Raw genomic sequence first — 20,262 nt, forward strand, 5'->3', positions numbered from 1 at the left:
GTTGCAATGATGGTCTTAGAAGACCAGAACAATGGCCAGAACAAGTTATGACTCTAGACCAGGAGTCCCCAACTTCGGCAACTTTAAGACCTGTTGAACTTCAAGTCCCAGAATTCTGGAAGTTGAAGTCCACAAGTCTTAAAGTTGCCAAGGTTGAAGACCCCAGCTCTAGACCAGACAATTTCACATTGCAGATAAAGTGGGATAGATTCAGTGGTGAAATTCAAAAATTTTCCCTACCGGTTCTGTGGGTGTGGCTTTGTGTGGGGGGGTATCATGTGACTGGGTGGGTGTGCCAACTTTTAAAAAACTTTTAAAAACATTTTTTAACTAAAAAGAGTTTTAAAAAGTTCCGACGATGAGCTGTGACTATCAACTGTGCTGCGCGATCCTCGGAACCTTTTTCTTTTTTTACTTTTTTAAAACATTTTTTACTAATGGTTCGGGCGATCCGGCCTGAACCAGTAGCATTTCACCCCTGGATAGATCTTAGATAAAGTGGGATAGATCTTAGATAAAGGGGGATAGATCTTAGATAAAGTGGGATAGAACTTAGATAAAGGGGGATAAATGGGATAGATCTTAGATAAAGGGGGATAGATCTTAGATAAAGAGGGATAGATCTTAGATAAAAGGGGATAGATCTTAGATAAAAGGGGATAGATCTTAGATAAAGTGGGATAGATCTTAGATAAAAGGGGATAGATCTTAGATAAAGTGGGATAGATCTTAGATAAAGAGGGATAGATCTTAGATAAAAGGGGATAGATCTTAGATAAAGTGGGATAGATCTTAGATAAAGGGGGATAAATGGGATAGATCTTAGATAAAGTGGGATAGATCTTAGATAAAGAGAGATCTTAGATAAAGAGGGATAGATCTTAGATAAAGGGGGATAGATCTTAGATAAAGTAGGATAAATCTTAGATAAAGGGGGATAGATCTTAGATAAAGGGGGATAGATCTTAGATAAAGGGGGATAAATGGGATAAATCTTAGATAAAGGGGGATAAGTAAGATAGATATTAGATAAAATGGGATAGATCTTAGATAAAGTGGGATAGATCTTAGATAAAGGGGGATAGATCTTAGATAAAGGGGGATAGATCTTAGATAAAGAGGGATAGATCTTAGATAAAAGGGAATAGATCTTAGATAAAGTGGGATAGATCTTAGATAAAGGGGGATAAATGGGATAGATCTTAGATAAAGTGGGACAGATCTTAGATAAAGTGGGATAAGTAAGATAGATATTAGATAAAGTGGGATAAGTGGGATAGATTTTAGATAAAGGGGGATAGATCTTAGATAAAAGGGGGTAGATCTTAGATAAAGTGGGATAAGTAGGATAGATTTTAGATAAAGTGGGATAGATCTTAGATAAAGCTGGATAGATCTTAGATAAAGTGGGATAGATCTTAGACAAAAGGGGATAGATCTTAGATAAAGTGGGATAAGTAGGATAGATTTTAGATAAAGTGGGACAGATCTTAGATAAAGTGGGTTACATCTTAGAAAAAAGGGGATAGATCTTAGATAATTTGTTTAAATTTTAATTTGTTTTAAATTTTGGGATTTTTAATTGTCTTGGGCTAAATTATTTAATCTGGTTTTAATTATATCTTTTAACTTTTGTATTTGTGTATTTTATTTTGTGACTGTTCACCACCCTGAGTCCTTCGGGAGTAGGGCGGTATATAAATCTAATCAAAGACAAAGACAAAGACAAATATAAAGTGGTACAGAGACAAAAGGGGATAGATCTTAGATAAAGTGGGACAGATCTTAGATAAAAGGGGGTAGATCTTAGATAAAGTGGGATAAGTAGGATAGATTTTAGATAAAGTGGGATAGATCTTAGATAAAGCTGGATAGATCTTAGATAAAGTGGGATAGATCTTAGACAAAAGGGGATAGATCTTAGATAAAGTGGGACAGATCTTAGATAAAAGGGGGTAGATCTTAGATAAAGTGGGATAAGTAGGATAGATTTTAGATAAAGTGGGACAGATCTTAGATAAAGTGGGTTACATCTTAGAAAAAAGGGGATAGATCTTAGATAATTTGTTTAAATTTTAATTTGTTTTAAATTTTGGGATTTTTAATTGTCTTGGGCTAAATTATTTAATCTGGTTTTAATTATATCTTTTAACTTTTGTATTTGTGTATTTTATTTTGTGACTGTTCACCGCCCTGAGTCCTTCGGGAGTAGGGCGGTATATAAATCTAATAAAAGACAAAGACAAAGACAAATATAAAGTGGGATAGATCTTAGATAAAGTGGGATAGATCTTTTGACAGCCATCCTTCACTTCTTGAAAAAGCTGAAGTGCAAACAATGAATACTGCAGGTCCAACTCCAGGGAGTGTAGCTAATGAACTGAAGTTCTGACTTTCCATTTTATTTTTGTGGATGATAAAGCCATCACTACATCTTGTGTTTACTGCCAAGAAAACTGTTGGGTGTTCAGAAGGTCAGGAACAATTCAGCTCGATTTGAAAGAGACTTCGCCTTTCACTTCCAAATAAGCCAAAGGAGAACTCCATCCCTGTGATGGACTGTTGATTATTATTTATTTATTTTTTTGACTTTTATTTCAGAATCTGGCTGTAGGCTCAAAAGCAGTAGGATCTCTACAACTGACCTACATCTCTAAGGTAAGACTAAAACAGAGTTTTGGATTGTCATCGTTGTCCCCCCCACCCCCGGGAACCGATTGTTAGTCCTGATGTTTTCCCTGCATTTCTGGTCCTCATAATTCTTGTTCTCGATTCTTTTAAGAGTTCCACCTCTTTGCCTCCTAATCAAACAAATATATAACTCAATAAGGAGAATGCTTGGCCAGGATGGATAGGTGTCTCATGAGCACAGGTCTTTTCATTTCTGACATGGAGCTGAGGAAGCATGAAGCAACAATGGGAAAAGTGCTTATGTTTCTTAATAAAACCTATTTGTCGGAAATGGGTGATTATTGGTGACCATAGGCTAATCCTTACCCATCCAACTGATGAGCTGTTGTGGCCTCTCAGCTGCCGGCCCCTTCAGCAGCCGAATCAGAGGAGGAGGAGGCGTGGGAGTCAGGGTCAGCATCAAGGCAACCTGAGAGCTCCGAGGGGGAAGAGGGACTGGAGCTGGCAGAGAGAGAGAGAGAGAGAGAGAGGCGGAGCTTCGGCCGTCCATCAGCCCTCAGATGGAGAGTCAACAGCCCCCAGGTCTGGTGGTGGCTGATGAGGAAGAGGAGGAACAGCTGGGTCCAGTGCCTGACGCACAGATGCGCAGAAGGCAGAGGAGAGGAGAGCAGTGGAAATCTATGGACTGGTCCTTGGGACAGAAGAGCCACCGCTGCTAGCGAAGCCCCACCCTAGCTCTGGGGATAAAAGGCAGGGGGTAGAAATGAATAGATGTGGCAGACAACTATTCATCTCCCTGCCAGATGGACTTGTTACAGTGGTGGGTTCCGCCCGGTTCTGCCGAGCCGGTAGCGGTGATGATATGACGTCACCGAACTGGTTCTCCCCCCCGCCTCCCCGTGTTATTCTTACCTTTTATTTGGCCCCACTCCCAATCTGTTGCTGCCTCCTGAGTCCCAGCTGATCGGCTAAAAGGAAAAAAACCTGTTTAAACTCTTGCTGCGGGGCTTCAAAGGGCCGCCCTACAGCTGATCAGTGTTAAAAGGCAGTGTGGTAGTAGACCGGTGCCTCCAAAAACAAATGAGTAGACCGGTGCCTCCAAAAACAAATGAGTGGACCGGTACAGCTCTGCAAGCAGTTAAAAGCCTGGTAGACCAGTACCACTGCTAAATCCTAAATAATTGTCACATGACCATCAAGCCACACCCACAAAATAAGCCACGCCCACAGAACCGGTAGTAAAAAAAATTTAGAACCCACCCCTGACTTGTTAGCCTGCTGTGAGAGAGAAACTTTTTGCCAGGGCTGCTGCCGCTCCTAATAAAGGAATCTTTGAGTTAACTTTAGAGGGTTTGTCGTGTTCGGAGAGTTGGGTCAGAAACATGAGCAACCTCAATCTGACTAGCTCCAATTGAGGTTCTTCATCAGTTTGATGGTTAAGGATCAGCCTATTGGTAGTGAAGCTAAAAAATAAATGGCCAACATGCATGAATTTGTTGGAGCTGATTTTTGCTATTTTTATCCTGCCACGAACTCCGTAGAGGTAGAGGCGATAAAAAGAGTGAGCAAATAAGTTGAGGAGAAAAAGAATTGGAGGAGAAGGAAGTCCTAGGTCCGTGATGGCAAACCTATGGCACGGGTGCCATAGGTGGCACACAGAGCCATATTGGTGGGCACGCAAGTGTTGCCCTAGCTCAGTTCCAGCGCACATGCGCGCCCCGGCCAACTGATTTTCAGGCCTTCCGGTCCCACCAGAAGTCGGCAAACTGGCTGTTTCCGGCCTCCGGGGGGATAGGGAAGGCTGTTTTTGCCCTCCCCAGGTTCCTAGAAAGCCTCTGGAGCCTGAGGAGGGGGAAAAAACGGGCCTACTGGGCCCACCGTGTCATCACGGGCCAAAAGCAGGGGGAAGTGTGGGGAGGGGGGTCACGTGCACATGCGCAGGAGGGCAGGCCGCATTGAATTATGGATGTGGGCACCCGCACCCGCGACCCCCCACGCTCCCCCCGCTTTTGGCACACGATGGCAAAAAGGTTAGCCATCACTGTCCTAGATCACTAGGCCTGTTCTTTGGGCTGAGTTAATTATCTCTCCAGCTTTTCACCTCATTGCTCCGTAACTGGCTTCGGTTATAGTCTGAACTCTTTCTTAAATTAGTGGCAGTAGGTTTGGCCACCCTCTCTAGGTGCAACAGGACTGGGATGTTGATGTTGGCAGGAGAGAGAATGTTGTGCTCTCCAATTCATAAAGAGCCTGTCTCGGTCAGGCCAGGACCACTTGTTAAGTTCCAGTTAAGCTGATTTATTGCTCATGCCTATACACAAGAATCTAGTTAACTCAGGGGTCGGCAACCTTAAACACTCAAAGAGCCACAAAGGTCCTAACTGGAAGCCCCCCCGTTCAATTCTGAAGCCGACCGGAAGTCCGGTTTCCCCACCATGGAATCTTCTTCTAGCGCGGCGTCCTTTTTCCTCTACCTGTCCTAACTGAACGCCCTATCAATTGTGGAGCTGACTGGAAAACCCGCCCCTTGCCATAGAGTCTTTTCCTGGTGCGCTGTGCTTTTCCTCCCCATAACCGGAAGCTCCTCTCAAAATTGTGGCGGCGACAGGGAGCCGCAGCAGAGGGATGAAAGAGCCACATGCGGCTCCAGAGCCGAGGGTTGCTGACCCCAGAGTTAACTAATAGTCAGCACTACATTGGTGCTAGATAAAGAATTAACAGAATTCTAGAGGGGTTGGATTGTGGGAACCTAATGACTCCAGACTAATTCCTCTCTTGACTCCACCCTCTTTGCCTTACAATCTCCTTTCTAAAATCAAACCAACACCGCGGGCAACCACATCAGCAGCCCATTTCCATTTGCTTTCTTTGCAGGTCAGTGTGGCTCCCCCCAAACAAAAGCCGAAAACACCATACTGTTTTGGTAAGTTTTAATTTGGGGGGTGGGAGGGGAGGACTGTCTTTCACTGGACAGGAACACATTTGGTCCTTCTTTTGAAGAACTGATTTTGGGAAAGATTTTTCAACGATGAAAGGGATGATTTGGAGCTAAAGAGTTGCTTTTTGTCCCGTAAGTCTCTCCAACAGGCAAATGTGGCTGAGTTTGGGGAGGTTAGCTTTAAGGGTTGCTGATCTTTATAAGTGCCTCTAGCCTACAGCCCACCGGCCAGTACGCTCGCACAGAGAGGGCCTCCTCAGGGTGCCGTCCGCCAGACAATGTTGGCTGGCAACCCCCAGGGGGAGAGCCTTCTCTGTGGCGGCACCTGCCCTCTGGAACGACCTCCCCCCAGAGATACGCACGATACCAGACCTCCGGACTTTTCGTTGGGCCCTGAAAACTCATTTATTTCACCTAGCCGGGCTGGCTTGATCCGATCCGTTTCGGTTTTAATTTGAAATTGGTTTTAATTGGGTTTTTTAAATTATGGGCCGAAATTATTTAATTACCTTTTAAACTGTTTTTTTAAATTTTGTATGGTCTGTTTTATCTCGGCTGTTCACCGCCCTGAGTCCTGCTAGAGAAGGGCGGTATACAAATTAAATAAATAAAATAAAATAAAAATGTGTTTTCTCCTGACGCCCCCCTCCCCTCAATAAAATGATCAGATCTGAAATGTTCAGCCCTGCTTGCTCTGCTCTTGGAGAGCTGCAGATGAGATGCTATGTGTAGCACATGGACTGTGAGTTGTCCATCTTTAATGCAAGTCATGGATGAAGATTGGAGAACACCTTTGTGGTACCCTTTGGAGCAGAACTTTGGCTTCAACAGGCACAGATGAGGAGGAATTTATTTATTTTATTTATTTATTAGTCATATTTCTATGCCGCCCACTCTCCGAGGACTCTGGGCGGCTTACACCAAAGACAGTATACTAAATAGCATATTGCCCCCAATAATCTGGGTCCTCATTTTACCCACCTCGGAAGGATGGAAGGCTGAGTCAACCTTGAGCCGGTGAGATTTGATCCGCTGATCTGCTGAACTAGCAGTCAGCTGAAGTAGCTGCAGTACTGCACTTTAACCACTGCGCCACCTCAGCTCTTGAATTGAATCCCAAACACATTTTGCTCTTCAAATCCAGAGCATCGGACAAGTAAATTCACTTCTTACTTGAGAAGCGACATTGGGTGATGTCGGTGGCTTTTCAGCTGCACCAACTTAGGAATCAAAAGGAGATCTGAGCACTCTTGGTTTTTTGCAGAAAGGGAGGGAAAGGGTAAAAAGGCCGTCTTCAAGTTGAGTTCAATTCTTGGGGGACATCTTTACAGATGTTTTAAAAAGTGTAATGAGGAAGTGGGTCACCATCTCTTTTTAAAATGATGACACATAACACTGCAATCTAGCTTGGTGCATGGGATTTCCCTGTGGCTTCCTACCCAAGTGTTCAACTGATGTGACCTTACCTCCTTTCATGAGGACCAGCCAAGGTCAGTAAATTGTTGCCACCTAGCTGGGCTTACAAGGGAAGGCTTACAGATATCATTTTGACCTTGTGGTAGATCCGTGGTAGATCTCTTCCAAATGAGGACCACTGGGTCTTGATCCTCATGGCATAACTTAAGAGGTGGATTTCTACCAACTTAGCCTAGCTTTGCACAGGAAGAAGAAATTAAAGCCTAAGAAGAAAGAAGTGTTTCATCAGAGCCTCAAGGCCTCCTGTTCTTCTACTTTAAGGAGAAGTGACTGAGATGGATTAGACAGTAGGATTGAAGTAAACATCTTCAGACAGGAAGCCCTGAGGAATTAGGGAGGAAGTGACAGAACCACACGAGATGGAGCTGGTTGACTGCCTTTGTCCTTCCCAGACAATGTATGATTCTATTACTCCGATTTCTTTTTCTTTTCTACCTCTTTAAGCTTTGAAGAATATATTAATTTATTTATAAAACTTTATAGGCTGTCCATCTTACTTCAAGGTAACCCTGGGCAGCTTACAATCATAAAAAACCCCACCAAAATTATATAAAATAAAAACATAAATAAGTGAATACAAAATACTAATTGATGAACATATCTTTTCTTTTATGTACTCCGAGAGCATATGCACCAAGATAAATTTCTTGTGTGTCCAATCACACTTGGCCAATAAAAAATTCTATTCTATTCTATTCTATTCTATTCTATTCTATTCTATTCTATCCTATCCTATCCTATCCTATCCTATCCTATCCTATCCTATCCTATTCAAACGCGACGGACCAATTAAAAGATGGGGAGGACGGGACCAGGATGGTGGGGAGGTGAGATCTGTTGCCAATCAATCGCCCACCTCCACTGTGATATCTCGCCCATTGGAGTCAGAAGCTAACTGGCAGAACCCATTATTACATGGAATTACATGGCAATATCAGCAAACCTGAGCTGGAGGGAGAGGCTGATCTAGAAGTCAACCTGTTAGAGGAAATTGCCGTGTTTTCAGAAGCACACGCCAAACTACAGTAGTGGCCAAAATTGTCAGAACCTCTTGGGAAAAGTGTATTTTTGAGGTTTGATAGCTAAAAGCACCACTTTTTTTTTTTTAGTTTCAAGTTAATCCCATTCCACTGCTCGAATGGCCTGGGAATAGCCCAGACCTTCACCCAATTGAAAATCTATGGAGCCAGCTAAAGAAACTTGTTAGTCAGAAGCGACCCAGCAATAAAACCCAGTTAATAGAAGCCATCATTCAATCTTGGTTTCACATGATAACAGCTGCAGAACTAAAAGACTTGGTTCACTCCATGGGAAGACATTGTAAGGCCATAATTCTAAAGGTTACCCAAGTATTAACTGACATGGTGATCATTTTTTTTTTTAAAAAAATATCTCTATTAAATATTTACAGTAAAATTAACACATAATAATGATTGGAAAACAATATAAGAAATGAAATGTAGGAACACATAAACACAAGACTAAAACGAAACAACAAACATGACTAACCGAGAGTTAAACTCATTCTCCAATTAATATTAACTAATATCATCCTAACCAAACATGATCATTTTTGTAGATCTCATTTTTTCTACGTGTTTCTCTTTTCTTCTTTATACTGTACCTGCTGTTCTAATAGCAAATCCTTCATAAAAGTTATTGCATTACATTCTTGGTTAAATTAACTTTCCATGGATATATAACGTTAGGGTACTACTCCCCCCAAAAAGTGGTGTTATTAGCTAGTTTTAGAAAATACACTTTTCCCAAAAGGTTTCCACAATATTGGCCACTCCTGTATGTTGAAATATAAAGAGGTGTTCCAACTCCATCTTCCAGAGACAGCCTGGGCAACATCCCTGCTTATTCAGGAGCCGCAGATGGGACGGCTAGAAGTGGTCGGCGGGAAGGCAGATAAGTGGTAGAACACAACGGTTAAGGAGTAAACCTTATCGTGTTTTGCTTTTGTCAAGGCAAGGGAAACATGGCTTGTTTTCAGACCTTCTGGGATAAGCGCCCAGTTCTAATAGCAACAACCATATCTAAATGAGATTGCACTTGGACAGAAATAATGCCCTTTGGAACCAAGGAAGCTCCTTTGGAAAGTTGGCCCACCAATCAAAGGAAAAGGAGAGCTTGCTAAATAATAATAAAACGGGGGTGTATTCAAGGTTATACTTTTCACCCCATTCTGTGGTTTTCAGTTCACCTAGCCCCCTTTCCTTAATTGGGCAATCATTCTGTAGCACGTCTCCTTGGTGGAAATAACTTTTTTCTCAATCGACATGCTGCCACCCCCTGTTTTAAACTGGAACCGTCTTTCTCCTTAATTCTAGTTACAGACCAAGCATGGAAAACCTCTTCATCTTTCCCTGGTAACTGAATGGAAACAAATCATTTTATGCAAGGGCTGGTAGTTGAGCAATGAGTAGAACGAAGGGGATAAGGGCTGTCCCTAAATTTTAAATTGATTTTAAATTTTGCATTGGTATGTTTTTTTATCCTTGGCTGTGCACCGCCCTGAGTCCAATAGGAGAAGGGCGGTATATGAATTGAATAAAATAAATAAATAAATAAATAAATAAATAAGAAGGTCAAGAAGCGTATAGAATATTTAATTTTATTAATGCGAAGGTTGGCACACCCGCCCTATATTTTGCAGGCAAAAGTTAACGAAAATGTCAACCTGGTGTGTTCGGTGGAAATATAAATCGAATGCCCCCGATTTATCGTTTTCTCAGGCATAAAATAATCATCTCACAGGCATTTCGGTGATGCAGTGGACTAAGTGCTGTTAAGTGCTAGCACTTAGCTGCCAGCTGCCTGCAATTAGTGCGAGTTCAAATCTCACCAGGCTCAAGGTTGACTCAGCCTTCCATCCTTTCGAGGTAGGTAAATTGAGGACCCGGATTGTGGGGGCAATAAGCCAGCTTTGTATAGAACAACACCACTTAGGGGGGGCCTACCCCCAAAATAAGCCCTAATTAAGATCCCACCCACTCCAGGATGCAGCTGGCAAGGCTGGCAAAGCTTTCCCGAAGGCCTCTGTAGCTGATAACAAAGCTACAGATTGATTTGGAGTGTTGTTATCAGCTGCAGAAGCCTTCAGGAAAGCGTTGCCGGCCGCAGAAGAAGAAGTTCCTGAAGGCCTCTGAAAGCAAAAAGGAGGCCGGAGGTGACGCGCGCAGGTGAGGTTAGTCAGTGGATGACATCCCCCGAAAATAAGACCTGGGGCCTTTTTTGGTGGCAATAAAAATATAAGACAGGGTCTTATTTTCGGGGAAACACAGTAGAATCTGGGAGGTGGCTACTGAGGACAACCATGCACCCTCTTTGAAGTGATGCACAGCTCTTGACCATGATCTTTTATATCTGCAGTTATCAACGCCTTGTCTCAGCGCTATGTCTTGCAAGCAAATGACCAAAAAGATCTCCAAGACTGGGTGGAAGCATTGAACACCGCCAGCAAGATTACGGTAGGTCTTCTCTTGCATCAGCTGGGCTTCCCAAGCAGTCTTCCACTAAAACATCCTCAGTGGAAGAGAGAGAGAAGGTTGTTTTATCTGGATGAGGGTTGTTATCTTACGGCTGGTCTCCTTGTGAATTCTTTTCAGGAATTGGATCGGCTTTGTGCCGGGAATGGGGATACGGGTGGAAATTAGGAGGAACTGGCAGGATAAATTACAAAAGAGGATGAGAGCTTAGATAATGACCCCAATCAAGGCATCAAAGCTAAGTCTAACTAACTGTAACTGTAACTGAACAAGGAGAGATTCAACCTGGAATAAGAAGAAATTTTCTGACAGAACAATCAACCAATGGAGCAGCTTGCCTTTGGAAGTTGTGGGAACTTAATCACTTGAGACTTTCAAGAAGAGACTGGACTGCCATTTGTCAGAAATTGTGTAGGGTCTCCTGCTTGGGTGGTGGGTTGGACTAGATGACCTACAAGGTCCCTTCCACCTCTGTTAATCTGTTAAACCCTAATTTGGAATCCAGTCATGGTTGAAGCTTCCATATGGAGAAAACCAGGGGTGAAATCCAAACTTTTTCCCTACCGGTTCTGTGGGTGTGGCTTGGTGGGCATGGCAGGAGAAGGATATTGCAAAATCTCCATTCCCACCCCACTCCAGGGGAAGGATACTGCAAAATCTCCATTCCCACCCCACTCTGGGGCCAGCCAGAAATTGTATTTGCCGGTTCTCTGAACTACTTGAAATTTCCGCTACCGGTTCTCCAGAACCAGTTAGAACCTGCTGGATTTCACCCCTGGAGAAAACCACTGCTTAGAACTGTCCATCTTGTCTCTTTCCATCTGTTTAGTATTTTCCGTGGGGCCCTGGTTTTGAGGCCAGAATACCAACTGCCTTTAGGGCTACTATCTGCCCCTCGTCCTCTGCATACGTGATTCAATTCCCTTGCAGTTGTTGGGGAGAAGTAGGGTTTAAAATTCTTCCGCTGAAACATGGAAGGAAGGGCTGAAATAATAGTATTTTCTTCCAGGTGAGACTGGAACTCCAAAACTGAGTTCTGTCTCAAAAGTGACGTTTTCTGGCTGAAATGAGTCCTACCGCCAGTTCTGAGATACAGCTTGGTCTAGTTTCCCATGGAAAGCTCAGATCTGAAAATTGAGTATGTTTTGGGTTTTTCAGACAATGGGGAACATGAATATGTGTTTCTTCTGCAAATCTGAGCTCTGTGTGAAAAGTTACATTTTCTGGCTGAATTGAGGCCTACCGCCAGTTCTGAGATACAGGTTGGTCTAATTTCCCATGGAAAGCTCAGATCTGAAAATTGAGTATGTTTTGGGCTTTTCAGACCCTGAGGAACATGAATATGTGTTTCGTTTGCAAATCTGAGCTTTGGGTTAAAAGTGAAATTTTCTGGCTGAATTGAGTCCTACAGCTTGGTCTAACTGCTCAATGTTGTAACCTATCTCGGCCACTTGTGAAACGAGAAGTTAGACTGTTACAGGTTTACTTCCCGTTTCTGCAGGTGACTTCCTTTTGAATTAGCCAAGCTTGACTTTTCACAATTGCGACTCCAGAGTGATGAATCGGAGAGACGTTTGGCTAGTCAAGCCAAAACAGAACTGATAGATAACATTGGCTGGGCTTATACAGCACAGGAAGTCATCATGATCATACACACATTTCATCTGATGCTCCACTAACCATTTCTGGAGGACACAGATGTGTGATGTCATCCTTCACTTGTCGTTGGCCAGCCGCAAGGACAGCTGCTGCCTTTTTTGTTGTTGTTGTTTTGCATCAAAGATGGTATTCTCCAACTTCTGCAATCCTTTATTTTGTTGAAGGCAGGATCTCCACCAGCGGTGGGCTTCAAAATTTTTAGCAAGGGGTTCTCTGCTAGTCGGCCTCCTGCACCATGGCGGGGGGGTGGGGTGGCGTTTTTGCCCTCCCCGGGCTCCAGAGGCTTTTCTCGAGCTTCCGGGAGGACCAGTTCTGACCTTCCCAAACTTCCAGTAGGCCCGTTTTTCACCCTCCCCGAGCGCAACCCCTCCGCACTCCCCCCGCTTTTGGCATGTGACGGCAGAAAGGTTACTGGTAGGCCTGTTTTTCACCCTCCCCAGGCCCCAGAGGCTTTCTTGGAGCCTGGGGAGGGTGAAAATGGCTTTCCCCACCCCCCAGAGGCCCTCCGGAAGCCGGAAACAGCCTGTTTCCTGACTTCCGGTGGGCCCAAAAGGCCCAAAAATCATCTGGCCAACATGCTGGAGCTGAGCTAGGGCAACGCTCACATGTTCACAGATATGGCTCCATGTGCCACCTGTGGCATGCCTGCCATAGGTTCGCCATCACGGCTCCAGATGATTGGTAGACCTGCTTTCAGAAATAGCTCAAGCAACCTCCACACCAGAGACTGATCGCCTGAACAACTTCCAAGTAGTTAATGTCTCTATCCCAGCATCCACCATTATCCAAACATACACATCCAGACTTGACCAAGTCCATCTAGACAAGCAGGTCTTCTGCTGCCAATCAGTGCTGGAGAAGGCATTATCTATCTTCCCTCTCTTTCCTCACACTTCTTGTAGGGACAAAAACTCTATTGGCAAACTTAATTGCCAAGGTAGAACAGAAGGCTATAATAAAGCGTTTAGATTATTTTGCATGATGGAAAAGAAACAAATAGTTGGAAATGTCTCCATTCCACGTAATAAACTTGGAGTGGGCACTCCACACCAGGGGTAAAATGCTCCCGGTTCGGACCCGATCGCGTGGTTCGGACAACCGGTAGCAAAAATTCCTGCGCCTCCCCCTCCCCCATGCCCAGCTGAGCCGCGTGATCATCAGAGGCTGTTTTTTTTTACTTTTAAAAGCATTTTTTCTACAAACTCTTCGGCCGAAAAAATGCTTTTAAAAGTAAAAAAAAAAAAAAGCGTCTGATGCTCCCGGTTCGGACCAGATCACCCGATCCTGTAGCGATGGCGGCAGGTGGTTCGGAGAACCTGTAGCAAAAATCCCTGCACCCCGCCCCCACTAGGCCCAGCTGCGTCGCACGATCATCAGAGGCTTTTTTTTTTTTTTTTACTTTTAAAAGCATTTTTTCTACAACCTCTTTCGACGAAAAAATGCTTTTAAAAGTAAAAAAAAAAAAAAGCCTCTGATGATCGTGCGTCTCAGCTGGGATCGTCAGAGGCTTTTCAAAGCATTTTTTAAAAAGCCTCTCTGACGATCCCAGCTGAGTTGCCTGATTGGCAGAGGCTTTTCAAAGCATTAGAAAAAATGCTTTGAAAAGTTTTTTTTTAAAAAAAAAGTTGGCCACGCCGCCCCCCAGTCACATTACCCCCCCCCCACCAAGCCATGCCCACAGAACCGGTAGTAACGAATTTTACATTTCAGCCTTGAACTATAGGTTGATTTGGCAGGTTAGCTCTGTTTTTGGCTCTTGATTCATTTCCCATCACTGCTTTGGTACCAGATTTTCAGTTGGCTTTGAACTTCACTGGTGCATGGATGCTTCGGTGTGGTTTGAGAATGCTCCATGCTGGATCAGATGCAGAAGGAGACCTTTTGGGTGTTAGCCTAATAAAAAGCCAGTTTTACCAGCCCAACCCTTTGCCTTTCCAAGGGAAAGAATCCACCCAGCATCAGACACCAAACTGCAGCTGTGAATTGCTGCTATCAGATGGAAAAGGGGCAAGCAAGAACTGTGCTCATAGAAAGAAGGAGATTGCTGTTAGGTCTAGCTGTGCAATTGGCCTACAGAAGTCCATGCAAATGGCCATGAATGGTGTTGCTTTGGTCCCTATAACTCCTGGGAGGCTCTTGTCTTTCTGCCTTCCTGCAAGAGCAGGAAATTAGAAAGAAAAAAAAAGGCAAGCAAGCATGCAGGATAATAGTTCAGTCATTGGGGAAGACTGGCATCAGTTGCCAAGTGTAAATACAGGTAGTCCTCCACTTATGACCTCAATTGAGCCCAACATTTCTGTCGCAAAGTGAGACATTTGTTAAGTGAATTTTGCCCCATTTTATGATCTTTCTTGCCACAGTTGGTAAGCGAATCACTGCAGCTGTTCAATTAGCAACATGGTCGTTAAGCGAATCTACCTTTCCCGTAGACTTTGCTTGTCAGACAGTCGCAAAAGGGGATCACATGAGCTCAGGACATGGCAACCACATAAGTATGAACCATTTATTTATTTTTATTTATTAATTAATTTAATTTGTATACCTCACTTCTCCCAGAAGGGACTCAGGGCGGTGAACAGCCAAAATTAAAAATACATACAATACAAAAGTTAAGATAATTAAAAAGAATTAAATCATTGGCTTCCCAATTTAAAACCCCCAAGTCTATAAAATTTTAAAATCCCAATTAAGAACCATTTAGGCTAGGCCGGCTTGGTGAAATAAATAAGTCTTCAGGGCGTTACAGAAGGTCCGGAGGTCCGGGATCAGTCGTATTCCAGGAGGCAGCTCGTTCCACAGGGCAGGTGCCCCCATAGAGAAGGCTCTCCCCCTGGGGGCCGCCAGCCGACATTGCCTGACCGACGGCACCCTGAGGAGGTCCTCTCTGTGAGAGCGTATTGGCCGGTGGGAGGTTATCGGTAGCAGCAGGCGGTCTCGCAAATATCCTGGCCCTAAGCCATGGAGCACTTTAAAGATGAACCAATACCTTAAAGCGCACCCGGAAGACCACCGGGAGCCAATGCAGCTCGCGCAGGAGAGGTGTTACATGGGAGCGCCACGTCGCTCCCATTATCACCTGCACGGCTGCATTCTGCACCAGCTGGAGCCTCCGGGTGCTCCTCAAGGGGAGCCCCATGTAGAGAGCGTTGCAGAGCCAAGCACCAAGCGCCTGAATTTTGATCACATATCAAAACAGGACTACTACATATGAAGTTGACTGCAGCATACTCTCCAAGAAAATGGTTGTAGCAAAACAAATGTTTTAGTCCCTCAGGGAGAAAATAATAATAATAATAATATGATAATAATAGGAAAACTTGGCTTCAAGTTACTGAAGATGGAATAAGATGCTCCTTTTAGAGGATTAGGTAATTTATGAGTCTTGGCTCTGATGTTAGCCTTAACGCAGGACTGGCTTATGATCTAACACTGAATTATGCGGTATTAACTCTAGCAAAAGCTTTCATCCTTGAATGGATCGTGGTGGTCTAAAGACTTTGGAACATGCTAGCAAAACACCTCAGTGCTAGGAAGAAGCTGCAGGCTTCTGTTTAAACACTGCTGGCAAGTTAAAATATTATTTAAAAAGAAAAGCTCAGATGTACACATTTGCTGTAATACCAGGGGTGGGCTGTTGAGGGTTCGCAAGGGTTCGTGAGAACCTCTAGCTAAGATTCTGTGCAGTTCGGAGAACCCCCAAATCCCACTCCTGGCTGGCCCCGCCCACACCGCCCTTCCCAGGAGTCCCCACGTGGGCCCTTTTGGATGCAGATAAGTGCAGGACGCGCACAGAGGCTCGGGAAGGGCAAAAAACAGGAGTTTGAGCCCGTTTCCGGCCTCCAGAGGGCCTCTGGAGCCTGGGGAGGCCGTTTTCACTCTCCCAAAGGCTTGAGGAAAGCCTCCGGAGGCCGGGGAGGGCAAACCCACCCACCCCACCCCACCGTGGTGCAGGAGGCCCACCCAGGAACCGGGTAGAGAACCTCTTGCTAAAATTTTTGAAGCCCACCTCTGTGTAATACCAGATTCAGGAGGACACAGACAAACGTCGAAGTGCTTCATCGACCCTCTAAAAGGATGCAAATGGCCAGCTGTCTGCAAGGAGTATAAATCCTTCCATTCCCCACCATCCCGTCAGAAGCTGAAGAAGCTTCTTGGATGAGAAGCGAAACGTCTTCAAAAGAAAAAACAAGACAGTCCAGTTGCCTCCCGAAAAAAGCACCTTCGGGACCACCATGACTGAGAATCTCTACAGACCAGATCCAAGGAGGCTTTCTCTTCTCAAACAGGCCTCATAGCATAGTGGAGCTCCCCACTCCCATCATCCTCAGTTTGGCTCCCATCATCTTTTTGCAGCTCCATCGTTGGGTGTATTGGCAGGGACAGATGGGAGCTGTAGTCCAACAAATCAAACAGATTGGAAATAGCTGCTGTTATTTCTGTGGTACCTTATTTTTTTTCCCTCAAGCGGAAGCCACATTAATTGCATCAGAATCCAAAACAGCCTGATGGAACTTTAAAGACATTTATTTATTTATTGTGGCGCAAGCTGTTTGGGATTACACTTCTGTTATTTTCTTCTTCAGCCGAGGACATTGATTGAGGCTTATTACATTCTGTTTATTTGTAAGGGTGCTGCTAAATTTGACAAGGCAAATTAATGACAACATCGTGATTTTTGCAATGATATAGCAGCTTACGCTGAGGGAATAGGAAAAAAAACAACAACCACAGAGTCTCAAAGGAAGGAGAAGAGAAGGTGCTGAGAGATATTATTGACCTTAATATGAAGATGATCCATCAGATCAGTCCTCTGAGACTTTGGTTTGTCTTGAGTGACTTCAGCGCTCTTTTATAATTCCCTCTGAAGTTTGTTCCTATGTCAGCCTGATGACCAGAGAAATTTTTCTCCCGCCATCTGCCAGTAAGGCAGAAAGAGTTTCATAACCTGCAGAAAATTTCTTCATATCTTAAGAAAACTATAAATGGGCTGCAAGCAGTGGTGGGATTCAGCCGTTTCGGGCGAAACGGTAGTTAAATTGCTGGATGGCTCCGCCTCTTCCCACCCCCTCCAGGAGTCCCCACGCCCCCCATTTTGGCTCCCGGGTAAGCGCAGGGAGGCCTCTAGCCTGCAAGCAAGTAAAGTACCACTTTACAAAGCCTTAGTATGGCCGAACCAGGGGTGAAATGTAAAATTTGTTATTACCGGTTCTGTGGGCGTGGCTTGGTGGGGGTGTAATGTGACTGGGTGGGCGTGGCCAACCTTTTTTTTTTTTAACTTTTCAAAGCATTTTTTCTAATGCTTTGAAAAGCCTCTGCCGATCAGTAAACTCAACTGGGATCGTCAGAGAGGCATTTTAAAAAATACCTCTCTGCCGATCAGGAAACTCAGCTGGGATCGTCAGAGACTTTTCAAAGCATTTTTTTTACCACCTCTTCAGCCAAGAGGTTGCAGAAAAAAATGCTTTGAAAAGCCTCTGACGATCCCAGCTGAGCTGCGCGATCATCAGAGGCTTTTTTTTTTTTTTACTTTTAAAAGCATTTTTTCGTCGGAAGAGGTTGTAGAAAAAATGCTTTTAAAAGTAAAAAAAAAAAAGCCTCTGATGATCCTGTGGCTCAGCTGGGCATGGTGTGGGGGGGGGGATTTTTGCTACTGGTTCTCCGAACCACCTGCCATCATCGCTACCAGATCAGGCAATCCGGTCCGAACCGGAAGCATTTCACCCCTGGTCCGAACCTGGAATACTGCATCCAGTTCTGGTCACCACACTACAAAAAAGATGTTGAGACTCTGGAAAGAGTGCAGAGAAGAGCAACAAAGATGATAAGGGGGCTGGAGATTAAAACATATGAAGAAGGACTCCAGGAATTGCGTATGTCTAGCCTAATGAAAAGAAGGACTAGGGGAGACATGGTAGCAGTGTTTCAAGATTTGAGGGGCTCCTACAAAGACGAGGGGTCAACTGATTTTCCAATAGCATCAAAAGGAAAGATGAGAAACAATGGATGGAAAGTAACCAAGGGGAGAAGCAAGCTAAGGAGAAAATTCCTGATAGTTAGAGCAATCAACCAGTGGAACATTACATTCTGTTTATTTGTAACGATGCCTTCAGAAGTTATGGGTGCTCCATCACTGGAGGCTTTCAAAAAGAGACTGGACAACCATTTGTCTCAAATGGTATAGGACAGTGATGGCTAACCTTTTTGCCGTCGCGTGCCAAAAGCGGGGGGAGCGCAGGGGGGCCACGCGCTGCATGCCCATACCCATAATTCAATGCGCCCCACCCACCACGCATTCACACGCGGCCCCCCTCCCCGTGCATCCCCGCTCTTGGCATGCAATGGCACAGTGGGCCCGGTAGGTCCATTTTTCGCCCTCCTCAAGCTCCAGAGGCTTTCTTGGAGCCTGGGGAGGGTGAAAACAGCCTTCCCCACCCTCCAGAGTCCCCCCGGAGACTGGAAATGGCCTGTTTTCTGACTTCCAGTGGGCCCGGAAGGCCCAAAAATCAGCTGGCCGGCACATGCATGCACACTGGAGCTGAGCTAGGGCAACGCTCGCGTGCCCACAGATATGACTCTGCGTGCCACCTGTGGCACGTGTGCCATAGGTTCGCCATCACGGTTATAGGATCTCCTGCTCAAGCAGGATGTTAGACTAGAAGACCTCCAATGTCCCTTCCAACTCTATTATTCTATGTTCAAGCACAGACTGAATTCTTAAAATGCCAAGGTATCACAAGAAATTGAAGCTGTATGAAACTGTTGCAGAATCCAAATAAAGGAATGAGAGTATAAAAGAATGTCTTGCAATAATTTCCCTCGGAAGGATTTGGGGCTTAAAAAAAAAAAATCGATAACTTTGGATGCTACAAATTATACCGATGGCCACTGTACAAATAGAATAGAATAGAATTTTTTATTGGCCAAGTGGGATTGGACACACAAGGAATTTGTCTTTGGTGCATACGCTCTCGGTGTACATAAAAGAAAAGATACGTTCATCAAGAATCATAAGGTACAACACCTTATGTGTTAGTAGTCGTAGGGTACAAATGATACAAGCAACAAAATTACAGTCATACAGTCATAAGTGGAAGGAGATGGGTGGTGGGAAAATCCTTCTAGCCCCATCTTTATAGATGAGCAAAATGATTTGATCTTGTTTCAAAGGCATATAATGTTTTCTTTTAGCAGGCAAACAAATGTTACTTCTTGTTTGTATAGATGCCAGTATTTCAGCCGGTGGAAAAAAAAGGCCACGGGAATCTGAATGAAGCATCTAACTGAATTTTCAGGGTTCCTTCTATTTCAGAGCATTTACAATGACTCTAGCTTGTTTCAGACATCTCTAGCAATTGGTACAGCACAATCGCTGAGAAAACAGGACTATTGGAAGGTTGCAGAAAGATGCTGGCAGATTTTGAGTTGCCACTGATTTGTTTGAGGCATCTAATGTAAACTTACAATAAACCAGGAGCCAGGATAGAATTCAAAAGTACTACAAATTTATTTATTTATTTATTTATTTATTTATTTATTTATTTATTTATTTATTTATTTATTTATTTATTTATTTATTTGATTTATATGCCGCCCTTCTCCGGAGACTCAGGGCGGCTTACAATGCGTTAAGCAATAGCCTTCATACTTTTGTATATTTATACAAAGTCAGCTTATTGCCCCCACAAACCGGGTCCTCAATTTACCCACCTTAGAAAGGATGGAAGGCTGAGTCGACCTTGAGCCTGGGGAGAATTGAACTCGCAGTAATTGCAGGCAGCTGGATGTTAAATGCTGCCTTTAGGAGGCATTAGCCTCCTACGCCACTCAGGCTCCTATATTTCATGCTATCTATACACAAAAATCTGATCTACTCTGTGATAAAGCAAAAAAAAATTGGAGTATGATTCACACTCTAACACAGAAAATCCTGAAAATGGAGATAGAAATAAAACCAGAATTTTTCCTTTTGGGCTTAATGGAAAAAGACCTGGAGAAAAAAATTTAGAACTTTGTTACTATATATGTTGACAGCAGCAAGACTATTGTATGGGCAAAAATGGAAGG

The 20,262-nt window shown here is 44.1% G+C and overlaps 1 protein-coding gene across 4 annotated transcripts in view; it reads left to right on the top strand.

Annotated features, from left to right (window-relative positions):
* Positions 1–20,262, top strand: part of PLEKHA2 (pleckstrin homology domain containing A2) — a 110,441-nt gene that overhangs the window by 53,374 nt on the left and 36,805 nt on the right. For all 4 annotated transcript variants that reach the window (XM_070952467.1, XM_070952464.1, XM_070952463.1 and 1 more), the window contains exons 3-5: positions 2,602–2,658; positions 5,506–5,554; positions 10,424–10,521. In XM_070952467.1, the coding sequence (XP_070808568.1) occupies positions 2,602–2,658; positions 5,506–5,554; positions 10,424–10,521 (204 nt within the window). The remainder of the gene's footprint in view (positions 1–2,601; positions 2,659–5,505; positions 5,555–10,423; positions 10,522–20,262) is intronic.

Source organism: Pituophis catenifer, unplaced genomic scaffold (assembly GCF_029215685.1).
Source record: "Pituophis catenifer annectens isolate HBS135680 unplaced genomic scaffold, rPitCat1.0.hap2 SCAF_12, whole genome shotgun sequence".
Classification (NCBI taxonomy): Eukaryota; Metazoa; Chordata; class Lepidosauria; order Squamata; family Colubridae; genus Pituophis; species Pituophis catenifer.